Raw genomic sequence first — 27,762 nt, 5'->3', positions numbered from 1 at the left:
AACTCCACCACCTCCCTGGGCAGCCCCTTCCAATGTCAATGTCAAATCACCCTCTCTGTGAGTTCAACCTAAACTTCTCCTGATACAGCTTAAGATTCTGTCCTCTCATCCTGTCACTGGCTGCCTGGGAGAAGAGGCTGACCCCCACCTGGCTACACCCTCCTGTCAGGGAACTGTAGAGAGTGAGGAGGTCTCCCCGGAGCCTCCCTTCCTCCAGGCTAAACACCACCAACTCCCTCAGGCTCTCCTCACAGGACTTGTGCTCCAGACCTTTCCCCAGCCTCTTTGCCCTTCTCTGGACACTCTCTAGCACCCCGACGTTCTTCCTGTTCACATCATTAGAAGCTCTCTCTCCACAAGAAATGTTTCTTGACTAGAAGAGGACATTATTTCCAGTCTAGCACAAGATATATAACAAACAAATATAATAACAACAAAAAAATTCTTCTGTTACAAACGCTAACAGCTGAATCATATCAGATGCAGACTGCCCTGATTTTCCATCTAATTTGTTTATCACCAGAAAGACCTGCACTTCAAGTCAGCAACAGCAGCAGCTGACAACACAGCAATTACTACTTGAGTTAGCATCGGGGTAAACATTAAGCAGCTTGTTTTATCCAAATAAAGTAAGTGTTGTATTCTCATATCTCTGCACTTTGTACCACAAACCTACTGCAAAAAAATTCAGCTGGATTAGGCAGGAGCAGGAAGTGGCTGTGGAAACAGCTTTACCCAGAGACTCATCCTTACTGAACTTTGTGTATACAAATGACAGCTGAGTGGTAATTGATGAATTTCCCTAAAAAAAACCCAAAAAACAACAACAAAAAAAAAACAAACACCAAAAACCCTCCCCAAAAAAACCCAAACCAGCAGTATGCCAAGTAACCTGCAACCTAAAGCCAGGGCATAAGACACAAGATTTCCACCTATAGCTGTTGCTCCCGGGTGCCCAGCTCCTGGTTAACACCAATGTTGATACCCACCTCTTCCCCAAAAGCACTTCAGCTGACTCCTTCTCAGCCCACCCCCTTCCATGAGGAAGAATCTCCTGCTTTCCCCTGAGGCCCCTCGGAGGCTCTTTGCCCTCTACTTCAGGCTCCCCCTGGGCACCCTTTCCTCCTCTGCCCTCCACCTCCTCTCTCTACGCCAGGAGTCCAGAAAATACCACACCTCAACTTCTGCCCAGGATTTTCTTTCCTGCAGACTGCACATCTCCTGCTCACAATTCATTTGCTCTTTATCTTCCTCATCTCTACCCTTCCCTCTTCTTTTATTCTGGGTAACAGTGTTTTTAAAACATAATCTATCATTTGATCATAACATGCCTGGCAGTGTTATTTTCCTAATTTCACTTTGTTTCCCCACCTCCTTCCTCCTCATCCAAAGCATTTTTAACATTTTCTTGCTCAAAAGCTTTTTCTGCAAGATGTAAGATGCCAAACACTGCAAGTTCACGCAGTAAGTGCAATTCATTGAAATGACTACACAAAGCTGTGAAACACTCACTTGGGAATTACTTTATTAAAAATAAAAACACATTGAAGCAAAGTAATTTTAGAAATAAAGTTAGTTATTCTCAGCACTCAGAAACAGTCACTCACTTACATGAACATACATTTTTCAACAAGGAATTTGAGATGCTTCCTCTGCTAAAAAAAGACTGGGGGAGGATACATTTACAAACACAAACCAAATCTGCTACCGCTTTACAGTTTGCCAAAGATGGCAACACACTTTGAAAACCACAAAGATTTTGTTGCCTTTATGCTATTGTTTAGCTATTTTTATGGTATCCTGTGAAAATTTCAGTGCACCTGGAAGGTATGAAAGGCAGGTCTTTATTGTCATTTCCACCAGCATCCTGTATTCTAGCAGACCTTGACATGGTTAGAACTTCTCACCAGTAATTTCAGCTTGTCGCACGATGCAGCATTTGATTACAGGTATCACCAAAAAACACATTCTCAAAGTAGTTTTTGTAGAAGGCTAATTTTTAAAGGATAGTTTTCAAAGGTGACATTTTAAACTAAACTCAGCAGGCAACACAAGCACAAATATCTACAGTTTCACATACCAAGGGATTATGTGAATAGCATCTTCTTTGGAATCTGTAAAAAAATACTAAAGTGCTTTTCAAATGTGTCCTCATTGATTAAAAGGACAGGTATTTTGTACAAGTGATCAGTTGCACACCAACATCATTGTGTTGTTTAAGGAGGCATTTCAACAGAAAGATAAATATTATCAGCACTTAATTTTAGCTTCTCAATTAAGCATAATTTTAGGATTTCCAGACAAAAATCCTAACTCTATAGAATCTACTTCTTCATTGGAAAATACAAAATTAAATTAAAGAAAGTGCTTAATTCTCCAGTACTGTGAGGTTTTAGAGCAAGTTCACTAGCACTGGTACCAAACTCAACTTTATATTGTACTAAGTTTTCAAAAATTTCATACCGAAAAACCCCAAAGCCATAAGCCTATACAATCCAAAGCCAACCTATCTAAGAACTGAAAGTTCTCATACAAACAGTGGTATACCTGACCAACTAAATACATAATTCTGAAATTAAGGCACTCTGTTATTCAAAACAGGTAACAGAAAACCTTAATTTAAATGCAAAATAACTATCTTACAGTCTTTGTTAGGCACTACCTGGCTTTTAAAACTTCAAGGTTGAAAATGACAAAACCAGACAGTAAAGCTGAAAAGTTGTCTCTTCTTTCACAATTTAGGTTTAGTTTCTGCTATGGAATACCCAATTCTAAATTACATTCAAATTCACATTCCAGTCTTGTAAACTTGACATTAGCAGGGCTCCTGGTATTCTCTAGATCTCCAGTGAGGGGAAAAAACATCTTTAGAAGAGTATGTAAGAACTTAATTCATGTGATATGAAATTCTGATAGATCAAAAGGAGTGCAAAGAGATTTAAGAATGATTAAGAACAACTATTTAAAGGTTAATTGTTACATATTCCCCCAAAAGATCACTTTCCATGTTTGAAATACAATGCAAGACTGAATGCCCTGCTCTGAAACAATTTACATGAGGTTTCCTTGGCATCTGGTTTGACAGTGGTTACCAGCACTAAGATTCTGCATGTGAAAAGAGCAAGGTACTGATACACTAATACTATATGAACTACAGATATTTTTACTCTATATGGAAGATAACAGAGAGAGCCATTATATTCAAACCTCAAGTTTGTCAGCTTCCTTCTGTTCATGGTAAATGCGTAAGGCCTTCACCTGTACTGCTGTAGTGACGCCGTACTTGAAGATTCCAGCTCCCAAAGCCAGAGGTTGTGGCAGTACTGCCCACACTGCCTGGGGATGAAAAACCTGAGTGCAAGCCTTGACTTCAGGACTACACATGTAGCGTTGTCCCCAGTGAGCAGCTGCTGGTCTCGTCCAGCCTGCAGCCACTGCTGCCATGAGGGAAACATTGAATGCCAAGAGGCAGCACAGATGTCTTGAATATGTTTGGCACCAGAAAGAACAAACTTCTGCTGTTTCTTGCTAGAGAATTCCACTCTAGTTTATATTCTGAGATAAAACATCTGCATCCAGATACTGCATACTCATTTCCTGTTGAGAATATGGCATATCCAAGGATTCATTTGGCCTCAAATCCTGGGTTTTCAGAGTTGGTACCTGATTTTTTATAGTGAGCCCTGAATGTCAAGGATGCTTGGATCCAGGAATCCAGACTGATTTGATCCAATCTAGTACACCTATGAGTTATTTGCAAAAAAGAATCCTCCAAGGTTAAAAGTAATGTCATTTGTTAATTTCCAAAAAGTATATGTAATTATTTAAGCTCAGTTACAATGTTTCTTTACACAGAAAATGCTAACAATCTCTCATTCATTAATATTCTTAATATTACATGATGTGCTTCATTCCTTTGGTAAATGAAATGTTTATGTGCTGCTTTCATGATTTTTTACAATTACTATTTGCTAGATATAAATGTTATAAATGTATATTGTTATAAATGTAACAAATGTTTTGGACCATTCTTTCAAATCAACATTCGACTAACTGATAGTAATAGACAAAGCTTAAGCCCACCAAGTTTTAATATCAAATTAAAAACTATGCTGTCAGTTCATTTGTGGAATGCAACAGTTGACAAAAAAAATCTTCTCTTTCCAGAAGAGTAAATGGATCATTCTCACTGGCTAGGAAAGCCTAAGCAGTTGGGGTTTTTTTCTGTAAAGAAAGTAACAAAACAAGCTGGAAATAAAAAAAAAGAGCTGCATTTTAAAAGTGCAGTATTTCTTTGCTTAATCTTTGTTGACGTCACATCATTTCTTCAAAGCTATTATGTTGAATGGACATGGAGCTAAAGTTAGACCAAACCTTCCCTCCATGGATGGTTTTGCAGCATTTTCAGGGTACAGAAAGGTAAAACTTTGCATTAGACTTGCAAAAATCAAGAACAGCTCCATTTTTGCCAACTGCTCTCCCATGCACACACGTTTACCTACAGAACAGTTAGAAGAGATGTATTACTGGCTTTATACAGTTGACCTGTTTGTTAACACACATGTAATTCCTGTGCCACCACAGTCCAAAACAGGCTCAAACTACTATTAAGCTATGAACTCTGAAGCTCTGGCCTCCTGTATTTGAGTCTAAGCTTTGCTCAGCTGTACTACTTCATATTAAGAGTATTTACATCCACAGCAAAAGTAGTATCAAAGGACAATTTATAATTTCTGTCTGGTGACTGGCTATTTAGGAACCCAAACCATTTTGCCAAGCCACCAACTGTGATAATAAATCTACTTCTATAATTGGTCCTATGTGCAATTTTCACATCTCCTACCCCCAAGGCCCTACGCTTGAAACATCCCACCCACCCACCCACCCAGCTAACGACTTCATGTGGATTGTCTTACCCATTCCAAAAGGAATGAATGACTCTTTCTTTATTAGCTGGCCATTTTCATCCAGAAATCTTGATGGCTGAAATTCATCCGGCTTCTCCCAAATGTTAGGATCTCTGTGTACTGACCACAGGTTGGGCACAATCACACTCCCCTTAGGAATAGTATAACCCTGGAGCACTTTAAACAAAAGCAGAGACAGAGATGTGACAAGTTGCTAGAAGGAAACATGGGAAACATACCACTAAAAAGACAACTAGAAGACGTCACAAAAAATTATATCGATCCCTAGCTGTGGGCTGCAAATGTAGCAGAAGCTTAAGGCAAAGGTGATCTCTGCTACCCTGCTTGAGTCAGAATCACGCAGGCCTGAGGAGCTGGAAAGACATCAAGTTACATCAACAGCTTCTGCAGAGAGAAGGAAGCAGCAATTGTCAGAAATGCACTCTGCAGCATGCCAATGCAGTGACCCACTTTCCTCCTGCTCCTGTGCTGTCACAGAGCCCCACCACAGTCAAAGGATGGATTTTGAATTGTTGTCACACAAGGGTTTCAAAATTATTAGTTTCATTTCAGCTTGTTGCACCTCACTGTCCTGCAAAACAAAACATTAAAAAAAGCAGATCAATTCAGTAATGGGTTTAAAGCCAAGTATTGCTATCTCACACTGACTCTAGCCAGTGCTCAGCAATATTTAGAAATCACATTGATGAATTGCAAGAGAATATTTCTTAATGTTTTCTGTACATGCGGAGGTCAATGGTATAAGCCTTTAGCCAACCAACTACTCTGAAGTGATGTTGTCACACCTCTGTGTCAGAATGCCAAAAACAACTCTGCTGTTTCAGGTACAAAGGGTAGTCTCAGTTGCCAACTATGACTAAGCACATTAGTCAATACAAGCTGACCCCCACAGAAGAAATCACTCAAGATTAGAAAAATCCTGCTAGATGTCAGGTCAGACACGCTTCTTACACAGAGGAGTACGTCAAGGCCACCTACTCCCTGTACAGGGCATTTCACATATTTGTTTTACAGGTCTAACATGTAAATGAGATCTTTGTAAGTTATCACTAGTTGTCCCATCAGATCTTCATCTCCAGAGGAAATGCTGTAGTAACAAGTCTCTAGAAAAGCTTACCAGCAGTTTCTGAGGCCATTCGAGGAATTGAAAGGGGAACAACCGCAGTCATCCTCTGCACTTCCATAATGGTTGCCTCTGTGAAAGGCATTTGAGCCTTGTGAGCAAGAGAGGGGACTTTGTCACGTCCTAGAACTGCTTCGATTTCTGCATGAACCTTTTCTATTCAAAAGAAGCAAGAAAAATAAAGAAGTCAAAAGACATAATATACGAGAAGACATCATCTCAATTTCATCTGACTATGTTTGCTTCATTGTTTACAAAGATTCCTCAAAAATTACTTCAAGATGTCATTCCTAGTTGAAACAGCTATGCCAACGTTAGCCTTAGGAACAGACTCAGTTAAGATAAAAATGACCAAGCACAATCTTGACAACTGTCAAGAGTAAAGGTACTGAAATGACAGACATTGCTAGTCCTTCAGTATTGGAGAAGTACAGGAAAAGTCCTTTTGCTACTCCAAATGTATTCATAATCTTACTTTAGCAGTTTACCTACATAGTAATTTGAATGATGAAAACATCAAGCTTTCTGCTCTGCAATTAAAAACTTGAACAGTAAGAGAACTGCATGGAGTGTGTGCCTGAGTGTCAGGTGATGGGAAAGTTTTTCATGCAGCTGCTTTAGATACTTCATTCTGGAGCAGGAATTCTGGTGCTGTTACTGCAAGCATTGAAGCCATTTAACTCCTTCTTGCCATCTCCTACTTTCTATTTACAGAACTTAAACTCAGTTACGTCCCATTTACCCCAAAGGCAGCAGCAGATGCTCCTTTCCCACAAAGCCCTTCTGCAAAGTCAGAAATGTTCATGAGCTTATCTACTTTCTCATTCACGGGAAGCAAAAAATACCAAACTATTTGCTTGCCCCTTTCACTTCACTGAAGGCTCAGCATACAAGTAATTCTCTTCACAGAAGCTCCCAAATTTCAGGATTTGCTTCACCTATGTATATACAGGATGATGTGCCTTTTCTTGCAGGTAGCTTGCAATCTGGCTACACCACAAAAGACAATCTTGAAAGAGGAGACCTTGGAACTAACCTTTAATCAAAAATAAGAAAAGTCAGTTTTCATTTTCTACCCTTTATATCCTGCATGCGTTGTAGTTGTCCTGCTTGCCTTTTCCAACCAAGCAGCTGATACTCTGAGGTTTTGCTCTTTTCTCCCCTTAGCAGTGATACAAGATTAAATAAAAGCTCAATGAAAAAAACTGTCCCTGCTTCCCGAGCAGCATCCACAAGTGCTGCCTGAACTTCGTCTAACGAGCCGCTGCTGCCACCTATTGGGTTTGCCAGGAGAAAAGCTCATGCATTAGGAACATTACAAAATACAAAAAATACAGCAAGAGATGTGCTGACAGCATGGCTCTCCAGTACCTTCTTTGTGGAGGTTTGCTACTTTTATTAAGGAGATACTATAGCCCTATATTCAGGCATGCATGTCCACAGTAATCTAAACAAATAAATAAAGTTTTCAATAGATAACAAAAAATTTAAAAATTAAGCTGACTGTCTCATGCCAAATGTCACACCAATGCTTTAACCCGAACAACTCATTTCTATACACTATAATAGAACTGTACTGAGAACTAGGCAGAGGAGCTATACAGAGAGCAGCCAAACTGCTGCTCACACTACCAGCCACAAAATGTAAACTTCAGCAGTCTCTGCAACAGCATGTTATTTGAACTGCTCCACTACTTTTCACATATTTAAAAATCTCACACATCTTCAGATGTCAAGGACCAAAACAAAGTCAGCGAACAGAACAAACCAAATATGTGCCATGACTTCACCATATTGTCCATACACATCATTCTCTATTTCCCTGTAAAAAGCAAAACTATTTTATAAAGAGAAAAAGACTTTTTTTTTTCCTCTGATAGCCCTTAGTTTGCCTTTCCATGTCTGCAAGCAACTTTTGCTACTTCTAAAAGATACATGATTCAGGTATTTTCTCTAGGGAAGAAATACATTTAAGGGAAATGTATTACTAGGAATAAACAAAAAAGAGGCCCATACGTAACTCCAAGGCAATCAGGATGTAAGGAATGGGATACTAAAGGTGATGCACTCTGGACTACTGAGCATATTTACATTACTTGACAAGAGCCACAGCATAAGGAAAGGGGAAATCAGAGAGAGGTAATGAAACTGTTAGAGGACAGCAGAAAAGTGAAAACTGACCAGCACATACACATACTGTACCAGGCAGAAGGAAAAGAGGTTAAAAAACCACAAAACTCTTCTAGATTCCATTTGTGTAATTTAGAATATATCTAATCCATGTAACTGCATATCAAGTCAAGCAGTGATAACACACAACATCAAAACCAGAAGAATAAGCCTATGCAATAAAAGTTTACTTTACATTTGCCCCCAGTGAACTCTCTCTCCCATGTACAGTACTGGTGCCCTGTTTTGCAATCTTTTGTCAACAGTTTGGTTGACTTTGTGCAATAAACTATGATCTTGACCTATTTAAAGAGATTTTTCCAGGCAGATCCAACTGAGTAGATGAGACTACTCAGGGTCATGCCCCACTTAGCTTTGAACCAAAGAGAGAGATCCTGTTAACTCTCAGGGCAATCTGTGTCACTCCTTTGCCATGTTCACAGGGCAATTTGTTTTCCTAGTATGTGATCGGAATTTTCTTGTTGTCTCCACTGCTTCCCTTCCCTCCACTGCACACCTCAGGGGAGACTGCCTCCATCTTCTTAGCATCTTTTGATCAGATAGTTGTAGACAGCATACGGTTTCCCCTCAGTCATCCTTCCCTACCACTGAACAAGACCAATTTGTTCTGCCTCTGTTTTGTGGTCACATGTTCCATGTGTCTCCCCCCTGCCCCTCATCATGCCCCTCATCATCAGCAACCTACCCAACTACCATGACCACTCAAGACTGATGGGGAGAGGCCCTCTAACGACACTGGCAGATGGTGCTGTGCATTTGTGCAAGTCCAGTTTGCTTAAGCTTGTCTCTGATTTGATCTTCCTCTACAATAGGTAGCGTTTCACTTCCCCAGACTCTGTCACTAGACTCAAGAACCTCCCTGCTCAGGGAGGCATAAAACCAGACCTTACCACTACGGTCTTCACACATCTTACATCACTACTATATGCCTGGAATGCCACAACTGCCAAAGTTTTTCAAATGTGCTAAAGTACTCTGGAACTGCTTGGGAAAGAAGAAATTCACAGATTAAAGGGCCATTTAGTACTTAATATATAGCACTAAACTAGAAATCATGCTAGCACAGCAGGATAGAAGATGTCTTCAAATTATACATACACACAAACCATTGGCACTCCAAATGATTTCTTCACTGCCACTGTTTGCATCTGTTTCTGGGCATCCATCTGGAGCTTTACAGTCTGGAATAAATCACCTAGAATAAAATAATCTTACCTTGTACTTCAGGGTAAAGAGACATGTAGAGCAGGCACCACAGCAATGTGTTGGAAGTAGTATCTGTGCCTGCGATGAAGAGGTCACCAATGATAAAAAACAGATAATCATCATTAAAACTGCTCTCCTTGTTGTTCTTCTCCTCTTCTGCATGGATGAAGTACATATCAATGAAGTCCCTGGGATTTGCTGCATCCAGTGTATCCCTGTGCTGGGCAATTATTCTCTTCAGAAAAGCAGTAATATCTAACTCAGTTTGCCGAAGCTCCCGGAAAGGCCCAAAGGGAAGGTAGTAGAGCCAAGGGAAGATGTTGACCAGGATCATGTAGCTGTTCACACTCAGCTCCAGGGCACGGGCCATGTTCTTCAGCATTGTCTTGAACTCATCATCTTCATAGTTAAAACGCTTGCCAAAGGCCATGGAGCAGATAACATTGGACACTGCGTTGCGAATGATTGGGAAGGGATTAAATGAATCCTTTCCATGCTTCAGCATTTCCTCCTTTATAAAGTTCAGCTCCTCAATGATTTTAGGCTCTAAGCTGTGTCTCCCTACTCCAAAATGACGCAGTGTTGAGAGAGAGAATTTCCTCTGTTGTTTCCAGACAGGGCCATAAGGTGCAAAAATAACACCTGAAAGGAAAAGGGAGAGTCTGAAACCAAAATGCCCAGTTTTCAGTAAGAAATAGACAGGCCTGCAACCCAAGAGCCAGAAGAGAGGGAAATGGTAACAGCAAATCTCCACCAAGCACTTGGCTACGAGCTAAAGGAAGAACACAAGAATAGCTTCTGGAAACACTGTCTCTCCTTTTCCTAATCAGTGATATGAATATCCAAGTTACATCACTAGTTCCTTACACTTTGCAAGACACAAATAGATGGAGAAGAGGGAAATGTTAGTCTGGGACATGTGTTAGATATAGCCTTTTCTCCTCCACATCCTGAGACATGAACTCCTTCAGCAAGGCACAATAGAAGACACTAAAATACAAACTGACTTACATTTTTTTCCCCTTCATGTTATACAAACTTCTCAATACTTTTTTCATGTGTTTCTATTACAAGCAAGCTTTTTCTTTATAATAAAAATACAGGATAATCACACTGTGAGAAAACTGGGAAGGTGAAGACAGGTTCAGAGATACTTGGCAAAAACCTGCTTGATTTGCATATCAACAGTTTTGATGGCCCTAGGCAATTGTTCTGCATAATTGTGTCATTATGAAACACCGTTTAAATTAAATCCCTATTACTCACTTACAAACAGAAACATCTCTTTTGCTGAATCAAAAGACCACACCAAAGATACCACAGGGTAATAAATACACAACCTGCTATTTCTAATGTACTCCATGGTTAACCTGAGAAAGTTTAGTCATCAAACATGACCTAGTTCTGGATTTGTTCTTCTAGTAAAGTGACACAACGTTGGTTTTTTTCTGAAAATAAAAAGTTACTTTATAAAAGCAACATCAATTCTTCTGTCAACCGCAAATCTTAATGTTGAATTTAAAAGGAGAAATGGTCATAAGAAAACAGAAGTAGTACATAAGTACTGGAAGATGCACCATGTTTCAATATTTAACATTACCTACATTTCTATTACAAGTTAATGTTCCTAGCCCCTAATGCTAAAAGAATACAACACATGACCTAGCTTCAAACATCCTAAACAAGAACATTAGGAAGTGTCAAGACAAGCCCAGAATCAGCTGAATTTCATCTTCTCTACATGAAGACATTCCTTAGGCAATCTATTCAAACGCCCACTTCCTGGTCCTTCAAAAACAGAACCAAAAACTTCCAGATTTCCTCTCTTAACTGTTTCCTGTTAGCACTGGTGTCCTCAAGTAGGTTAAGTGAAAAAACAGGTGTATTTAAGGCTGAATTTGGCCACGAACCAACTTGAGTTTCCAGGGTTTGTAGCTGGGTTGTGAAAGAAACATGGATTTCTTGGAACAAAACCATTTCTATCCCTAAACAAATATTTCCAAAACACGCTATGCATCCACAATCTCTTCCCTTTTTTGTTGTTAGGAAAATGAGGTTTAGGATCCAAATACTTTCATAAAGAAAACAGACCTATTGTCTTGAAGGTAAAAGAGACTCCCCTAGCCCCATAGAAAAGCTAACACCAACAACACACCTCCCAACACTCAGTGAGCCTCTCCAGCACTCCTGCAGAGAGCATGGGTATTTTCTGATGTCCCCAAGTCCCAAACTGCTGCACAATACTAATAACTGATTTGTAAACTGGGGAAGAATAACACAGGAGAGAGATTAAGGAAGAAGAAGAGCATAAAGATAGAATAACATAGGTAAGAGAAGAAAGCAAACTCTCAACTTCATCACTACCAAGCTACAATAATGGAATAGTCCTTTGCTGATTTCAGAGAAAATCTGCCTGCCCTAAAAAGTCACGTTAGTCAGCACAGACATCTCTACTTTTAAACCACCCCCCCCCCAAACAACAAAAAAACTGAACAAACTAAAGCAAAGCAAAACAAACAAACAAAACCAACAAAAAAACCCAGAAGGAAATACAATAATAAATTCTGAAGCAACAATAACCAGGACTTCATGCTCACTACAGGGGCCTAATTTCTATGAGCTGATAATGAAACCCTTTCAATACAACCAACAAACTCATATAACCAGAGAGTTAATTTTATTCCCCATTTTAGATGGAAAAAATTAAAATCCTTACAAGACACACATTCTGGCAAAGGCTTACTTCCTCTCCTCCCTCTCCCCTCATTTTTTACTGCTAGCTCTAGTGTTGCTACAATACTGGGAACATTGACAAATACAGCAGTCATGACATTTAATAACATTCAACTTCTGTATTGTCAGATGTCCACATCTGGATATGCACAGGGCAGGGCTATACAGGCAGACAACCACGCAGACTCCATCTACTCTGCAGATTCAGTCTTTGTTGCCTTTCGTAGCTATAGAATACAAAACACTAAAATACTGAAACCAAACCACAGAAATCTCTTTTCTCTCCTCAGTCTACTATTTCTCTTCCTGCAGACATATGTGCAGAAGACTTCAATTAAGAATTGACTTCTACCTTCTCCCTTAAGTTCTTATGGCTCTTTTTGTCCAGCCAAGAAGGCCTCCCTCCTTTGCTAATCAAGTTGCTGAAATGTAGTATTTGCCATTTCTGATACTTCTACCTGCTCTCCTCCAGGCACAATTATTTTATTTGCATCTTATATGCAATAGAGCCACAAAGCTCAGATAAGCCCCTCTCTCTTCTACCCCATACCTGGCAGGGCAGCTCAGGGTAAAGACAAAACTACACTAGCAAATGTAGCTTACAAGAAAATAGCTCTGTAAGCTCATATCACTTAGCTCACTTACAGAACGAAGGAACCCAAAGAACCCAAAGACATGCAGGAACCCAAAATGGACACTAAACCTCCCAGAGCTGTAGCACCCAAATCGTGGGTGGTAGATCTGAAGTTACACCTCATCCTGCTTTTACTGCTCCCTTTCCTAGTACATACTAACACAACTGTCGCTGTCCTGACCTGCAGCAATGCCTCACCCATGAACTCCTGCAGTTATGCTCAGGAGGCTCCCAAACCAATCTTAAGAGGTCTCCAGTCTGAGTGCTGTAACCCATCTACCTCCTTCATGAACCACACATGAAAAAAGCAACACTTGTTAGCACAAATGCAGCATCGCAGAGGTTCAGCCATCTCCTCATGCCACCACTAAACCCAAGCCAGCACCTGACAGCCTCTGTAACTTCCACTGGCTTTTGGAGAACCAGCCTGCGGGGGCAGTGGCCCCCCACTGCCCATATTCACCGACTTTTCCCTTTGTGCACTCAGAACACACCATCTCTGAGGTGCACTCTACAGTCCTCCTGCATCTGTGGCAATTCAGCGTGCTGCACCAGCTAACACAAGCACTACGGAACAGCTAGGGATGTTTTATGGACAACTGGGCAGAGCACAGCTATGGTGACTTTCCAGAGAAAACCAAACCTAGAAGCAACACAGTGTCCCTGCCACAGAGCAACACAGACAGGCACCGTCCGTGGGCAACAGGCTCCTGGTACTTTCAGCTCTCCTGGAGCACTCACTGGTGGAAGCTGCCAACTGCCCGGGCTACTTCACCATATTCAAAAAAGTCTGTCAGAAAACAAGAAACAGATTAAATTCATGGCATTTAAGGAAAAAGAAATCTGCCATGAGCCTGAACATGAGGTTTTAGAGCACTGCTAAAATTATCTAACTCCTCTACCCCTTTCCTCCTCCAGTTCTTGCTAAAGTACTGTACCTAAAAATACACATGATAACAATGTGCCAGTAAGATCTGTCTTGGACCAGTATCATTAAACCAAGATAATTCATCTTTTTTTTTATTCTTTACACTGATTTCAGCAATAGTACCTGATAGCATTTTAATAAACATGATCTAGGTCCCTCACTTTCTTCTCCTCTTTACTAAAGCAATTCTGGTACAGGAAAAAAAAAAAAGAAGATAAATGTTTCAGGTACTTAAAAATAGATTTATCTAGCCTTAGAAAAAATATAAGAAGATAAGTTTCACAACAAGCTAGCACACTAATAAGCCTTCTGTTACCTCCTAAACTAAAAAACACCTCCTAAACTGAAAAAGAGTAAGTAGATTTCCATAAACACTGAGATCCATAATGACCTAAAAACTAAACATGAAGAAATTCTACCTGCAGTATTGCAATCATGTGTTTAAACTCTTCATGCCTTTTTGGCAAAAGCTAGTAGCTCTTCTTTAAACTCTTAAAAAAAACCCCAAAAAAACCCAAAACCAAATCCAAATATGCTCAGTAAGCTTTCACAAGCAGAATAACACATTCGGAAACATCTCAGCAGCAGTAGTTTGCAAGCAGGCAGCCATATCAAGCAGACCATGGCACCAAGTGCCATGTCCAGTCTTTCCTTAAACACTTCCAGGGATGCTGATTCCACCATCTCCCTGTGCAGTTCACTCCATCGTCAAATCACCCTTTCTGTGAAGAAATTCCTCTTAATGCCCAACCTAAAATTCACCTGGGGCAGCTTAAGGCCATGTCCTCTTGACCTATCGCTTGTTACCCAGGAGACCGACCCCCTCCTGGCTACACCCCCTTTACAGGCAGTTGTAGAGAGCGATAAGGTCTCCCCTGAGCCTCCTCTTCAACAGTCTAAACCCCCCCAGCTCTCTCAGCCGCTCCTCAGTCCCTTTACTGTACACAGATCTAAAGGAATCAGGCTTTTCAGCCACCCAAAGGTGCCCTGTGGTGCACGGTACAGCACCGCCAACTTCACGGGGATGCTGCACGTCCACCTCGAGCCAGGGCGAGTTTCTCTCAGTGCTTTCTGTCAGCAGCAGGGCGAGGGACACATGCGAGGAGCAAAAAGCAAGTAAACGGTTCAGTCCACAATTCGTGGGAGTTATTTATAAATTTCGGCAAGGCAGCCACAGTCCCGAGCAGCTCCCGCTCCATATCGCTCCTAAGCATCACCGTGGACATCACCGGGCGTGCGGCAGCTCCCCGAGCGGGGCTCGGGGCGCCCCCGGGCGCTTACCCTTGTGGTGGGTGATCATGAGGACGATGGGCACAGAGGGCCGGTCGCTGAACACGTCCGCCTTCTGCACCAGCGCCTCCCGCACCGCCCCGAAGGTGTTGAGGATTATGATGGGGCGGTTGCCCACGAAGAGCCGGAAGACGCTGCCGTACATCTTGGTGAGGCCGGTGAGGAAGACATGGGGCGAGAAGGCGGGGGAGAGCCGGTCGCCCTGCACCTCCACCGCCCACCTGCGCAGCAGCGGAGGCGGCAGAAGGGCGAAGGCGAAGTTGCCCACGAGCGGCCAGGGCGCGGGGCCCGGCGGCAGCCCCGACAGCTCCCGCGGCCGCCGCCGCAGCAGCCAGTAGCAGCCGAGCCAGCACAGGGCCACCAGCAGCAGCTCGGTGGCCGTGGGCGGCCGCAGCAGCCACGTCCAAGCTGCCGAGCTCGGCACCGCCATCTCCCAGGGCTGCGGGAACGGCGCCCTCGCCTCGCTACCGGCGCGTAGCGGTTTAAGATGGCGGGGGCGGGCGGGAGGCGAGGGCGGCGGCGCCCTGACCCCGGCCTGGCGGGCCTGTGGGCGGGGAGCGGGGCCAGGCCCCGACACCGCCCCGCGCCCCGCGAGAGGGGACAGAGCCGAAGTTTATGGAAGATGAGATAAGCACGTATGTCCAGCTCGTGTAAAAAAAAAAAAAAACAAACAAAAACAAAAAGTGAGCGGTCCCCTCCATGCCCCCCAGGCCTTGCTTTGAAATGCTCCTTACGCAAACAGCTATTTTTTCAGCGGTTTACAAGGGAAAGAAATACAGATGATCCTTCTTCCCCGTTCCCAAACACAAAAAACCTGGCAGCTCGAGGTAATACACCGAAACTTTCTGTTTTGAGACCCAAGGACGAACCTAGAACCATGTCCCTGCTCTAGGTTCCATAACCGCTTGGCAAATGCAGAACAGCACAGAGACACTTTGAAGAGGGCTACTTACATTTCAGAGGAAAAAGCCGTGTAGCTCTCCTCCTTTTCCTTAAATAAAAAATAAAACCCCCCAAACACACAAAACACACCCAAACACCCCGATCCTCCCAACCCACCCACAACTGGTTTTGAGGGTAATTTCCCCCATCCTATAGGACACACCTTAGTGCACTTTTTCCAGCTGATCAGCAATAAAAAATTTAGGCCCTAGGAGAGGTAATTAGATGTTAAAAAACACCACTGTATGCTCTTCCCAATAATTTGCTGCAGCATCAGTGGGATCTTGATATCCCCTCGGTAACAGAGAAGAGTATTCATGCTTTGCCCACAGTGCTCCTTCTTTAAAGTGATCCCCCCAAAATAAAAAATGCACAGAATAAAGTGCTTATCCATTAAATAGGGTGGTGTTAAAAAAAATATTTTTTTAAACAGTTGAACATTCAGTAAAGATACTGACAAGTTACTCGTAAAATAGTGGCTGAACTGTATTAAAAACGTTTTATTGCAATTATACAGAAGTTACAGCAATTTCAGAAATACAGAAAGCTTCAAATGGTCAAGGTCAGTTTTCCTCCAAGCAATTAAGGCAACTGTCTCTTTAATCTAAACAGCAAATGGATATTTTCTCACCATGAATTAAACAAAAGAGAAAAAACTAAGAACAGATTTAAACTGGCAGAACAGAATCCAGCTTTTATTTTGTCCATATTTGGCAGAAATTCAGTGGTTAATTACAATGTGCGCCAATAAAATGCATCTATTAGAAAAAATATATATAAAAACAGGTGAAAATTTAGCTGAACTAAAGACATTTTAAATCTGAGTCTCAAGAAAAATTTAAGTTCTGTAGTATGAAAATAAGAAGCTAAACTATTCAGCACAGCTGAAACACATTACTGTTTTTGCCTGCATTCTTTGTACAAGAGTAATTTAGCCTTACTTACTTCTCAGTCTAGTCAAGACCTAGATTTTAAAAATGCCTTCCTTCCCTATGTATGCAGTTGAAAGATTGGTTTCAGTGGCATATAGCCAATTCTAGGGTGTCCAGAGATTAAATTCCACATTAATTTTGATAAAAATGAGATTAATTTAAAAATGTCAAGTGATAAAATGCAACTTTTGCTCTAAGATACCAGTACATAAGTGGATGTTTCAAGTTAAAATAGTAGTTGTTGCAACATTAAAATCAGTTTTTCCAATTTAAATTATAACCAAATAGCCTCTTTTTAAAGCATGAAATTAACAGCAAAACATATCCAAGTACTTTACTAATATTCTGCATACTCCAAAAAACTACATATACAAGTTTTAGCACTACAGTGCTTTCCATGGAAATGATTCCTCCTCAGTCCTAGCATCAGTGTAATAAAATGCACACTCCCTTTAATCCTGCACTTAAGGAAAAACTATTTTCCAAAACTGAGGAATCAAAGCATTTGTGTACTCCACTTCTAACAGGTCAAGAAACAACTCTATGTAACAAGCAAACAAAAATCCCCACCAGAGAAGAGACTGTCATAAAAATAAGCATAAAAATAGAATAGTTCAAATGAACTAATTTTTCTTTAAAGATAGCCAAGTTACAGAGTTAAGGCTCAAGCAGAAGCATTGAAGTTTAATGCACACAGTAAACTCTTGAAAGCAACATAATATTCTTCTCTCAAAATTTATCTGAGTCTTTGAATCCTGTCAACACTTAGGACTGTTGACCAGCTGCTCTCTGCAGCTGCTGACTTAGCACCCATTCTCTTCAAGTACGGGCTGTGGTTTTATATACTTTATTTGCGCTTGCAGGCAACTTTTGGATTTTTATTTCCACAGGCACTTCATTCATAAAAAACACTCTTCTTGTCAAAAGCACGTTGAAAATAGTTGAAAGTTCTGAGTTACACTAGTGTACTGAAACATGTTTCTGTAACACAGCAGATACTAAAGCTAAAAAAACCTACTTTTGGTCAAGTGCATGTCACATGCTCACAAAGGTTTTGTTTTTGCAGGGCATTGAAACATGCAGCTATTTGCCTCAGTATTTCCATAAATATTGCACTTTTTTTGTAAATGAAAAAAAATACAGTCCATTTTCTCTGAAGCTTCTAGTAATCAAGATAGGAAAGTTATATTTCATTGTGGTTTAGGACTACTATGGATTACTTTGTTCAATCTTTGGCTTTTCCAAGTGTCCTACTCTTAAAGCAGGCACTGAGACAAGTAGGAAGACAATCCAGACTTGTTACTAGACTATCCACCTTCACTCAAAAACCCCACCCAGCCCTGGTTTTATCCTAGATGGTGGGCTTGTTCCTGCCTTTAATTAAGTTACTCTAAACATGGAATATTCTTTGCACTGACACACAAGTTCCATCACATAGATCTTAGAGAAGCCCATTTATTTCTTGAAGTACTAGGTGCAAGTGATTCAAGAGAACTTACTCTAGCATATGAAGGACAGCAGCTTGGTGACCAAAGCCTCAGGGTGCAACCACTTCAGAGCAGACGAGTGTGGTGCAGTGTCACCAGTGTACCTGGACATGGCACCCGCTCCACACATTCACGTGTCTGGATGAATTAAGGGCATCCTGCTCATTTAAGAGCCAACTACAGCAGGATTGCCATACCTGTCACAGGCAGATACTTCCACGACTGCAAGCTGACAAGTCAGGGGCCTTTAACAAGAACTAAAGGCTCAGTATTCTCTGTGGATAGGAAGTCCCAAAAATGCCTCTCCGCAAGATCTGCAAGTCCGCTGTCTTTCATTATCTACAATAAAATCGTAACCAAAGACAGGAGGGAAGGCAACAATAGCTTCTGCAACAGAAGGCACAAGATAGTTTTTCATCTTAAGAAAAAGTTGCATGTGAAGCTTTCAAACAAAGCTAGAAAATTACTTTGCTCTTTCACAATATAAGCAGTCTAGTTTAAGGTTCTTTCATGTCTTTTTATGATGTCGTACTATGAACTGCCTTGAGAATTATGTTTTCACTTCTGTTCTTTTAGATACAGTTACATGGTCATGTTCATCACAAGTTGTTTGAGTTCTTTTAAAGTGTCAGCATCTACACTGCATGATCAATGTCCTCCTAATACAGCTTTGTCCATTTCACATCCTTTCCTCATTCTACAAGCCTTCAACAGTGATGAAGCCAGAGAATGATTTTCTTTAAACTACTAGCCTGTCCCTTAATCCCACCTAGCACAATTCTTACATTTTAGACTGAGTTTCAGAAGATTAGCTATCCTAAAATGTATGATAACTTAGAATTGGACATGTAATTTAGAATAATATACACTCCTAATGTTTTCCTGCATTAAAATACCATTTTTTGCAGTTTTTATATAAAACAGAAATAGAAAAGGGTTGTATTTATATAAAAAGCATTTGGAACAGGTTTAAAATGTAGAGAAATTTAGCTTTATTGAAAAGGTGTCATAACAGCTTTCCTTAGTGTTCATGTGTAATAAGAGAATACCAGCTCTTAACAGTATTTGAGATTATTAGCACCATAAATGGATAGAAGGTTTCTGATTTTTAAAGATCTGGGTGGTCATGTAAATAGTCCAACTGTATTCATTAGTACACAGGCTGACCATAAAAAATTTCAACTTGTATGTGCCAAGTAAACTACATAGGACAATTTCTTTAACATGTTTTTACCAAATTCACAGTCAACAGTGAAGTGATCATGACAGACAGCACCTTTGAAGAGAAAAGCTACAAGATGCTCCCGTTATTGCTTTTTTTAAAGAACAGCTAGTGCAATAGCTGGTTTTGGTTTGGGTTTTTTTAACACAGTGAACAGATTGCAACACAAATCACAGCCTAGCTCTAGTATCTCTTGCAGGTACACAGCACACCATAACACTCAGTTATCTAACAAAGTATCAGCTATAAAGTGCCATCCTGAAAGTTTTACAACATGAAAGCCAACTCTTGCTAATTGTGAACAATTCATATGAAATTTGCAGTTTGCAAAGATCAGTAGAAACTACAGCATCAAAGGTCTGTCTCTCAGTTTGTTATTGTAGTAGTCTGCTGCACAGTGTTTGCAGAACTGGATCCTAAAGCTACAGAACAATGCCATCTTATCAGCTTCTTATCGTGCATGCATTACAGCGTTCTTACATTACCATGTAGGGTTCCTCAGCAGCCAACACCTTTTCTTGCCTAGTTTTTCCCCAGTTGAATATACAACTCCAACTGACATACAGAGCTATGGATACACAAGATCCGACCTAGGAGAAGTCATGCAAGAAAAGCTGTCAGCTGATAAGGATGAAACCATGTTGCAGCCAAAGTGAGGTCTTGCACTGTTTTTGGGGAAGTCTTGAGAGTTCTCAAAGTCCCATGGAAAGCACAAGAACCACAGCCATCAAACTATTACTTCTGCTTTTACTTTCACCTTCCTTGGTACAAACTCTAACCTAAAAACCTAGCAGAACCTTCTTCACATCTCACACATGTTCTCCTGAATCACAAAAATAAACACAAACAAATATGTGCTAAATATTTAAGGAGCAAGAATTGATTCCTGAGGGGAAAAAATGTATGTCCTAGCATGTTAGGTTCTGAAACTAGAAATGATTTTCAAGTACAAATTGTGCAAAGATGTGTCTGACAAGAATGCCTTTCAGCTTTAGGGTTAATTATGAGGCCTTTTCAAATGTTAATCCTACTCTTCAGTATTGAGCCATTTAGAAAAGAAAATTAGCAGGTGTAGTTAGACAGGAGTCCAAAGCAGCACAGGCTTCAGCATAAACAGCATTTTGAATGGCAACAAACTGTAAAAAAAGTGGAATGCAAACCCAGTTTTACAGAAGTAACAAAGCACTGCTAAGTTCCTCAAAATGTAAGAGGGGTGGGAGTTTAATAGTATTGCTTAAGGCTTACACACAAACACTTCAACGGTAGAGGTGAAAGTAAGCAGAGAGATAAATCTCCTCTTGGTATTCTCAGCGCTCCAGCCATCTTCAATGAAAAAAATAACAACAATTCAGAAAGCAAAAAGGCCCACTCAAATGTGACTCTCACTCCAAGTAACACCCAATTGTATGTTCTGTTGAATTAGAAGGCAGCTCTCTGATGACTGGTTTTACAAAGATCTGCCTTTTCAGCCCCATTTATAATTTTGGTTTGTAAGTAACCTTCACTTTTTAGGTATTGCCACCTTTAGTACTGCACTGTCAGTCTGAAAGAAGCTCAAAAGGACAGGTAAAGATGGCTTACACCTGTCTGTACTGTACAAGTACAACCTGGTTTGCCTTCCTAGAGAAGCCACTGTGTACTGAATCCAGTATTGCTTATGCCACAGAGACCCCTCTCCACACACATGTGCCTGCATCACGCCTGTACCCCAACTGTTCAAGATGCTTTTATTTCAGACTTATTTCTGACTACTTTTTCTCTTAATTAAAAAGCAAACCCCACCCCCCCAAGTCATCTTCAAACATATTTCAGCAAAGACACTTTGTGAAAATTGATCTCAATTGGCACAAAGGAGATTTTTCTGTAGTAATTCTTTGCAGTATCACAAATGCTAACCTCCTAAAGCCCATGTTATGCTGAGAGAAAATGCAAGAGCTGACATTAATATTATTTAGGCACAGCTTGAAAGAAGAGTATTTCTCCTAGAAGGACCCCATGCACAAACACCTTAGGTACTGTATCCAAGGAATCTGCATTTTTCCTATTGACATTTACCAGAACTAAAACCAGTTATGTTTAACCATACAGACAGCAAGTAAAGGACAAAAACATTCACTCCTCATCTAGCAGAGGGACTGGGTCAACCACTACATAATCATTTGAAAAAGTGCAAACATTAACTATAATAGCATAATACAGCATCTTTTCAACTATAGTACGGATAAGACTGCATATAGGATGCAGCCAATATAATAATTCAAAAAGCCACACACTGCTCCTCCCAGTAACAAGTGGTCTGGCCTCTCCTTCCACCTAGTTTGCATCTTAAAGGTTTGTACACAGCCAAGAGCCACAGAAAACAAACTGCTACCTATTTGCTAAACTCCAAGTCCTTTGCAATTAAAACATTTTCACTGAAAACAAGTCAAACCTGTGTGGGTTTTTAATCCCTGATTTACAGTAGAAGAGAAGGAATCCTCAACACCAGTATTTTAGATACACAGAAACTGCACAGTATTGTTACTTCATCTTTAAACATCATTCAGGCATTGTGTTAAGAAAGATGAGTTCAGAATTGAAATATGCAATACATAAGCTACCTGTATCTAGCCTGACATTCTTATGTGCTACTTTCTAGGTTAATAAGATTTAAACATATGGTTAAATCCATGGAAACTTAAGCCAGCTAGAAAAAAAGCTTCAGTATGTTTTAAGCATTGCAGCACTTTGTTACTGTTTTAGAAACTATTAGTGACAGCTTGAAGTAAAAACTTACAAAAAACTGCTAATAATATTTAAGTACTTTAATCTCCAAGCACCTCTCACTGAGCTGGGTGTTGTTTTTATATTGTAAATTATGGATGAGAACCAGCAGATACACAGCTGTACTGTAAAATGATGTGCTTAATACTGCTGCTTCCTTATAAGTCTGGGGTTTTCTCTGCAGAACTGTTACACAAACAACTCAATTCTACATTTCTTAGAAGTTAGGTGTAGCTTTAGCTCAATTTTAATGTAAAATCATCTATTTCAGTGTTTTCATCTTCCTTCCTTTCCTTATAAATACTAGAACAAAAGCCTTTTCCTCCATTCTCTGTTTCACAGCACTTCTCTTTGGATTCTAAGAAGCATCATAAAGTAGCACATGAAGGCTTACTTATAAGCAAAGTTACTTCACTGGCATGCTAGGATATTTTTCTCATGAGCAGGTAAGCAGCAACATTCATTTGAATGATGCCTAACAGGAATATTTACTTTTAAGATCCCTCTTCTCAGTAACTGAATTTAAGACATTGATTTTACAATGCCTGGAATAGAACACTTCAATACAGAAGTGTTCAATCTTTGTGTGCCCATATAAGAGTTCTAGGTAAATCCAAAACATGTATATTGTAAAAGTATCAAGACGAGAATGGAGCTTTATAACTATTAGATCTGCCAGTAAGGAAAAATGGTTCCAGTCCATCTGACAGCTTGGACCCATTTTCAAAATTACCCCATGAATCTTTAAGATTCAAGGCTTATGAGTTAAAAAAAAAAAAAAAACCAAAACACAAAAAAAAAAAAAAAAAACAAACAAACCCCCCACTAACAAACAAAAAAACCAACAAAAGGCAATAGGAAAATTCATTTAAAGTTAATGGAAAGACTTCACCTTGCACTGAAGTTAATGGATCTGTCTCTCTAGAACAGTAAATCATACTTCATATCTACTGCAACAAGAAAAAGAATTTGGGTTAATACCAAACAACTTAGGCTAAACTGTCTAGCCAGAGGCTACTGATAGGAGAAAGCCAGAGATTGAACAGATTCCAATTTAAGAGCCTGGTAAATGGATTTGCAATAATCCAATTAAGAGAATGGTCTCTCATCTCTTTTAAAGACTTTCCAGTTCTCTCTCTGTTGCTGAGCTTTATTTCTCTATTACATGAAGGTAGTGTGTTTTAACTAAGTATTTTTTTTTTAGTTTCCTTCTCTCCCAACTGTTTTTTTTTGAGGAGGGCAGCAAATCCATTAGTACAGTTCATAGCAATGTTTAACACAGTTATTTTTGCTATTACCCCACCTGTAGCGATCTTTCCAAGAAGAAAGCAATGAAGGAGGACTAACATTTAGTACCATTTACATCCACATGGGAGTGCTAAGCACATACCAAAAAAAGTGTCCATTTACTGTGCTTTCAAGTAGACATTAATCATTTCTGGCATTAGAAGTAGGCATCTGTAGCATGACCACTTAACAGCATACTTCTTTAAATGCTCAAGTTAACATTTTAAATCCAGATTTAAATGTACATTAGCCATTTTAAGAAAGCCCATCAGCATTTAAGTCATACTGATAGGTCAGGTGTACAAGTGTAGTGCTTTTTTTAAGTGTCTGTAAAGTTCAACATGTACATGCTCTTCAGTAGAGAGGAGCACATTATATCACAGTAAAGGGGCAGCTCATGTGACATCTGTAAGAAACATTACTGTAACTAGGAAAAAATAATTAGTGACACACTGCAAAGCATTGGGCATATACAGACCAAATATACTGATCTCTTGACTGTAAGCCTAAGCAAAGTCCAAGTTTCTCCTTTTTACCTACTGCAATCTTTTGCCTCTTAGGATGAAACTATAAGCTTCATGGTATTTGTATACAATGATCACCAAGATCTTTAAATTAGTAAGTTTTATGTAGCAGTTTTGGTTTGTATTGGATTATTATATATTACTATAACAGTAAGAACTAGAATATACCATTACTTACCCCATTTTATCACCTTACATATAGGTCTAAAGAATCTTCAAATACAGCTATACCATCCAAGTTTGTAAAAGCAATTAAAAGCTATTGAGAGCATAGAGAATTGGGGCTTTCTGCTAATTAAACACACACACCCCTTTGAGAGCTTTCATACAATGGATAAATATTAAGCAGTTAAGGGAGGACTGAGCCAGAAGAGGAATCAAGTATTTTGAGCTAGAGCTGCTACTTAAACTTTCCTTTTGTATTACAATGGGAAACTCTATCAAATTTAGCAGCAGAATGAAAGCTTACACAGCCCAACAAAAGCAGAGTCTTCACTTGGTTCTATTTCATCGCTTTCACATTTTTTCTTTCAGAAACAGGAATAAATGTAAAAAAATCCCAAACACCTCATCCTGCATGAAGAAAGCCTGCTTTGCAGATCTATTACAGAAATCCCACTGAGACACAGTGGTGGTTATGCAGATAATTAGATATCTAGGCTATCAAAATGTTTGTTTTTCAGCCACCAGATGAAAACCACTGCTTAAGCTCCTTAGGTAATGCTTTTCATCATGCGATTTTCAAGGCACAGTGACCACTAATGAAATCCATTCATAACTCCTAGAAGATAGTATTACTACAAGTGGCTTAACATGGCCATATTTAAGGTATCACAAAGCTTAGGTTTTAGCTTAAAAAATTATGATCTATGAAGTAGTACTGATATAACAAGTATCTTGGGAGATTTACTGACTGGTGTTGAACAGATTCATTTATATGATAAAGGATTCAAAAATGTTTTGATACTGGCTTTTTAGCTGTTCAAGGTCTTCTAGAAGCAAGCAAATGAAAGCACAGATATGTCCATAAACACACAACTTCAGGGGCACATTATCAGAGTCTACTAGGCTTATTTTAAATAACGAAACCAAACATTAGCAGAATTTCTTTCTTAGCTAAGTTTTTCCAAGGATGTACTGAAAGGAACATTTTTTATTGTATTATTTTGATAATGCACAAAAATATTTGAAATGCACATCAAAAATATTCTCATGTACAACTCAGAGCAATGATCCCCTTAACTGAAGAAAGATTATATTTGAATAATCTGTATTTAATTTTATAACTTTAACTGGACATTTTAAAAAACAAGTTATTTAAATTGCGTTCACACTTGTCACTCAGTTCAAGACATTCTTAAAATATGCAGCATTTCCTTTATATTAGTATCACCTCAACACTTAATGCAGCTTTATCTTTTCATTATGTTTTACTGATCATCTGAAAATAATAGTGAGTTAACTGCAGAAATTAATACAGAATATAAATAGCTAAACATGGTGTGCTAATTTTCAACTTTGCTTTTACAACAATACAAAAAACAAACCAACAAGAAACAGGTAGCTGTTAATCTATGGTTTTGTTACATGTTTACCCCATGGTAATATCCCACATTCTCAGCCAACTTGTTTAAATAGCCATTTTAGCTGGACTGAAGCCCTGGGTAAAAAAGGGAATCTACATGTGAGTTCTACCACAGTGTCATTTAATATGAAATTATTTTACGTTGCAATTGAAGAAATGCTGCTGCTGTAGGCATTTCAACCTTAGCTTTTTTGTTTGGTTGTCTTTTTCAAAGTAAGTCACAGAAACACGTGTCCAGAGGTAAAAGAAAAAAAAAAAAGAAATTCAATGAGGAACTATGGCTCCCAAGCAAGCCTGCTACATAGCTTCAGCAAAAGATTGCTACTAAAATTAAAATGTTTATTTTAAATGTAGCCTCATTTTGGACCTGGCCTTGCATTCCTCAAGCAGGTGAGAGCTGTAGAACTTTTGCCTGCATCAAGAACTTTATGATCACTCTTCTCAGTAAATAATTTTGTTTAAGGTGTGTGCTTTTGTGTATATATGCATCTATATACACTGACAGGCACTATATAGCTATATACACAAGGCCAGCTGCAATTCAAGATTTAGACATTGAAACTGTGTCCCTTATTAAAAATAAAATTCTAGGCTCCTCGAGCTCTGATGTTAACAGCTATTTCTAATTTGCAAATTCATCAAGTAGCACAACTGTTTAAATATAAAATTACTAATAAAAATGTAAAAATTGGTATGTAGTAGAATACATGAGAGTTAATGGGGGTAAGTAGTATTTTAGAGTCATAAGATATCCAAACCCACAGTGTATAAAAAAGTCAGACTCGCTTCCAGCTGTACCAGTCACACAAAGGCCTTACCTTCATTAGCAAGAATAATGCAACAAACCACTTCCCACAATTGTGTTATTTTTTTTATACACCTCAATACACCAATATCGTGCTTTTACATTTTAGGATGTTTTTGCCCTTATGCACTCCAGAGCTCTGAAGATGAGACTTTTGGGTGCTTCTGTGGATGAGTGAGAGTTAGTAATGGAAATGTTACTGTGGTCTTTGGCACCTCTATCTCATTAATAAAGCAAAGTCCTGCTCCATTTTTTCTTTAATAAAAAAATCCCATCAGTGGTGCATTTCATTAGCACTGAAGAGTAGAATAGGTCTGTACAGCCTCATGAGAGGAAAACATCTGAAATAGCAATATATGAATCTACAATTGTCTTTCCAATCAATTGCACAGAAGCTTGGTCCAGTTCTTCAGTTACAGTCCTCTTAAGAACTTTGGTTACAGCATTGATGTTTTGGTAAAAAAAAAAAAAAAAAAAAGAAAAATCAAAAATGAAGAAACCAGAGCAGATGCTTTCCTTCTTTTCTTCAGGTAGATTTTTCATTGTCCTCTCCTGTCTTCTGAACCCGTGAATACTTTTTACATGAAGATTTGAAGCAGCTGGGAGGCCAAGATATTGGCCAGGAAAAACTGCAAGGAACAGAGCCTTGCACATTCTTCTCGAAGAAATAAAATATGGGATACCACCATGCTCGAGAGAGAAAATTCGTCTGCGAAGATACCTTTAAAGTCTGTATTGGCACAAGCATGTAAAGAGGAAAAGGCAACTGTCAGTTTAAAGGCTTATAATCAATTACATTTGAGTCAAGACAACAGCAAAAATGCAATGCATTTGCATGCATTTCTGCAAAGACAGTGAGTATTTAGCCTAGAAAACACAGAATTGAGACAGAAATTATAGTCCAAATACATACTACAAACTGAGCATCTTTAACACAAAGGGCTGCTTTGTTGCTGTACAAAATTTGGGGCAACAAAGCACTCAAGTCTCTTTCAATATGAGTGCTTTCAGGCACGTTGTCTTTCCATTGATGACCAATAGTTGAGAATTAGATTAAATGGGCTTGAGAGCTATGCTGCTACTTCAATGTGTTGTTGAAACAACTGCAGCAGATACCTTCTGAACAGCATACCTTTAATGACATTTACAGAATAATTGTCACTAGAATTTTAGTATTGTCTAG

At 39.5% G+C, this 27,762-nt stretch overlaps 2 protein-coding genes across 6 annotated transcripts in view; both read right to left on the bottom strand.

The window, feature by feature from the left end:
• Nucleotides 1-1,500: 1,500 nt before the first annotated feature.
• On the bottom strand, nucleotides 1,501-15,507 carry CYP2U1 (cytochrome P450 family 2 subfamily U member 1). The gene is made up of 5 exons (XM_069013314.1): nucleotides 15,024-15,507; nucleotides 9,457-10,089; nucleotides 6,046-6,207; nucleotides 4,917-5,084; nucleotides 1,501-4,498 (listed from the first exon to the last, which is right to left on the bottom strand). The coding sequence occupies exons 1-5, from the start codon at nucleotides 15,460-15,462 to the stop codon at nucleotides 4,320-4,322; spliced, it is 1,581 nt and encodes a 526-aa protein (XP_068869415.1). The 5' UTR covers nucleotides 15,463-15,507; the 3' UTR covers nucleotides 1,501-4,319.
• A 940-nt stretch (nucleotides 15,508-16,447) lies between these two features.
• SGMS2 (sphingomyelin synthase 2) overlaps nucleotides 16,448-27,762 on the bottom strand; it is a 56,636-nt gene continuing 45,321 nt past the window's right edge. For all 5 annotated transcript variants that reach the window (XM_069013313.1, XM_069013310.1, XM_069013312.1 and 2 more), the window contains exon 6: nucleotides 16,448-27,309. In XM_069013313.1, the coding sequence (XP_068869414.1) occupies nucleotides 27,106-27,309 (204 nt within the window). In that variant the 3' untranslated portion in view covers nucleotides 16,448-27,105. The remainder of the gene's footprint in view (nucleotides 27,310-27,762) is intronic.

The sequence above is a fragment of the Aphelocoma coerulescens genome, chromosome 4, assembly GCF_041296385.1.
Source record: "Aphelocoma coerulescens isolate FSJ_1873_10779 chromosome 4, UR_Acoe_1.0, whole genome shotgun sequence".
NCBI lineage: Eukaryota > Metazoa > Chordata > Aves > Passeriformes > Corvidae > Aphelocoma > Aphelocoma coerulescens.
This window is presented reverse-complemented; position numbering and strand designations above follow the sequence as displayed.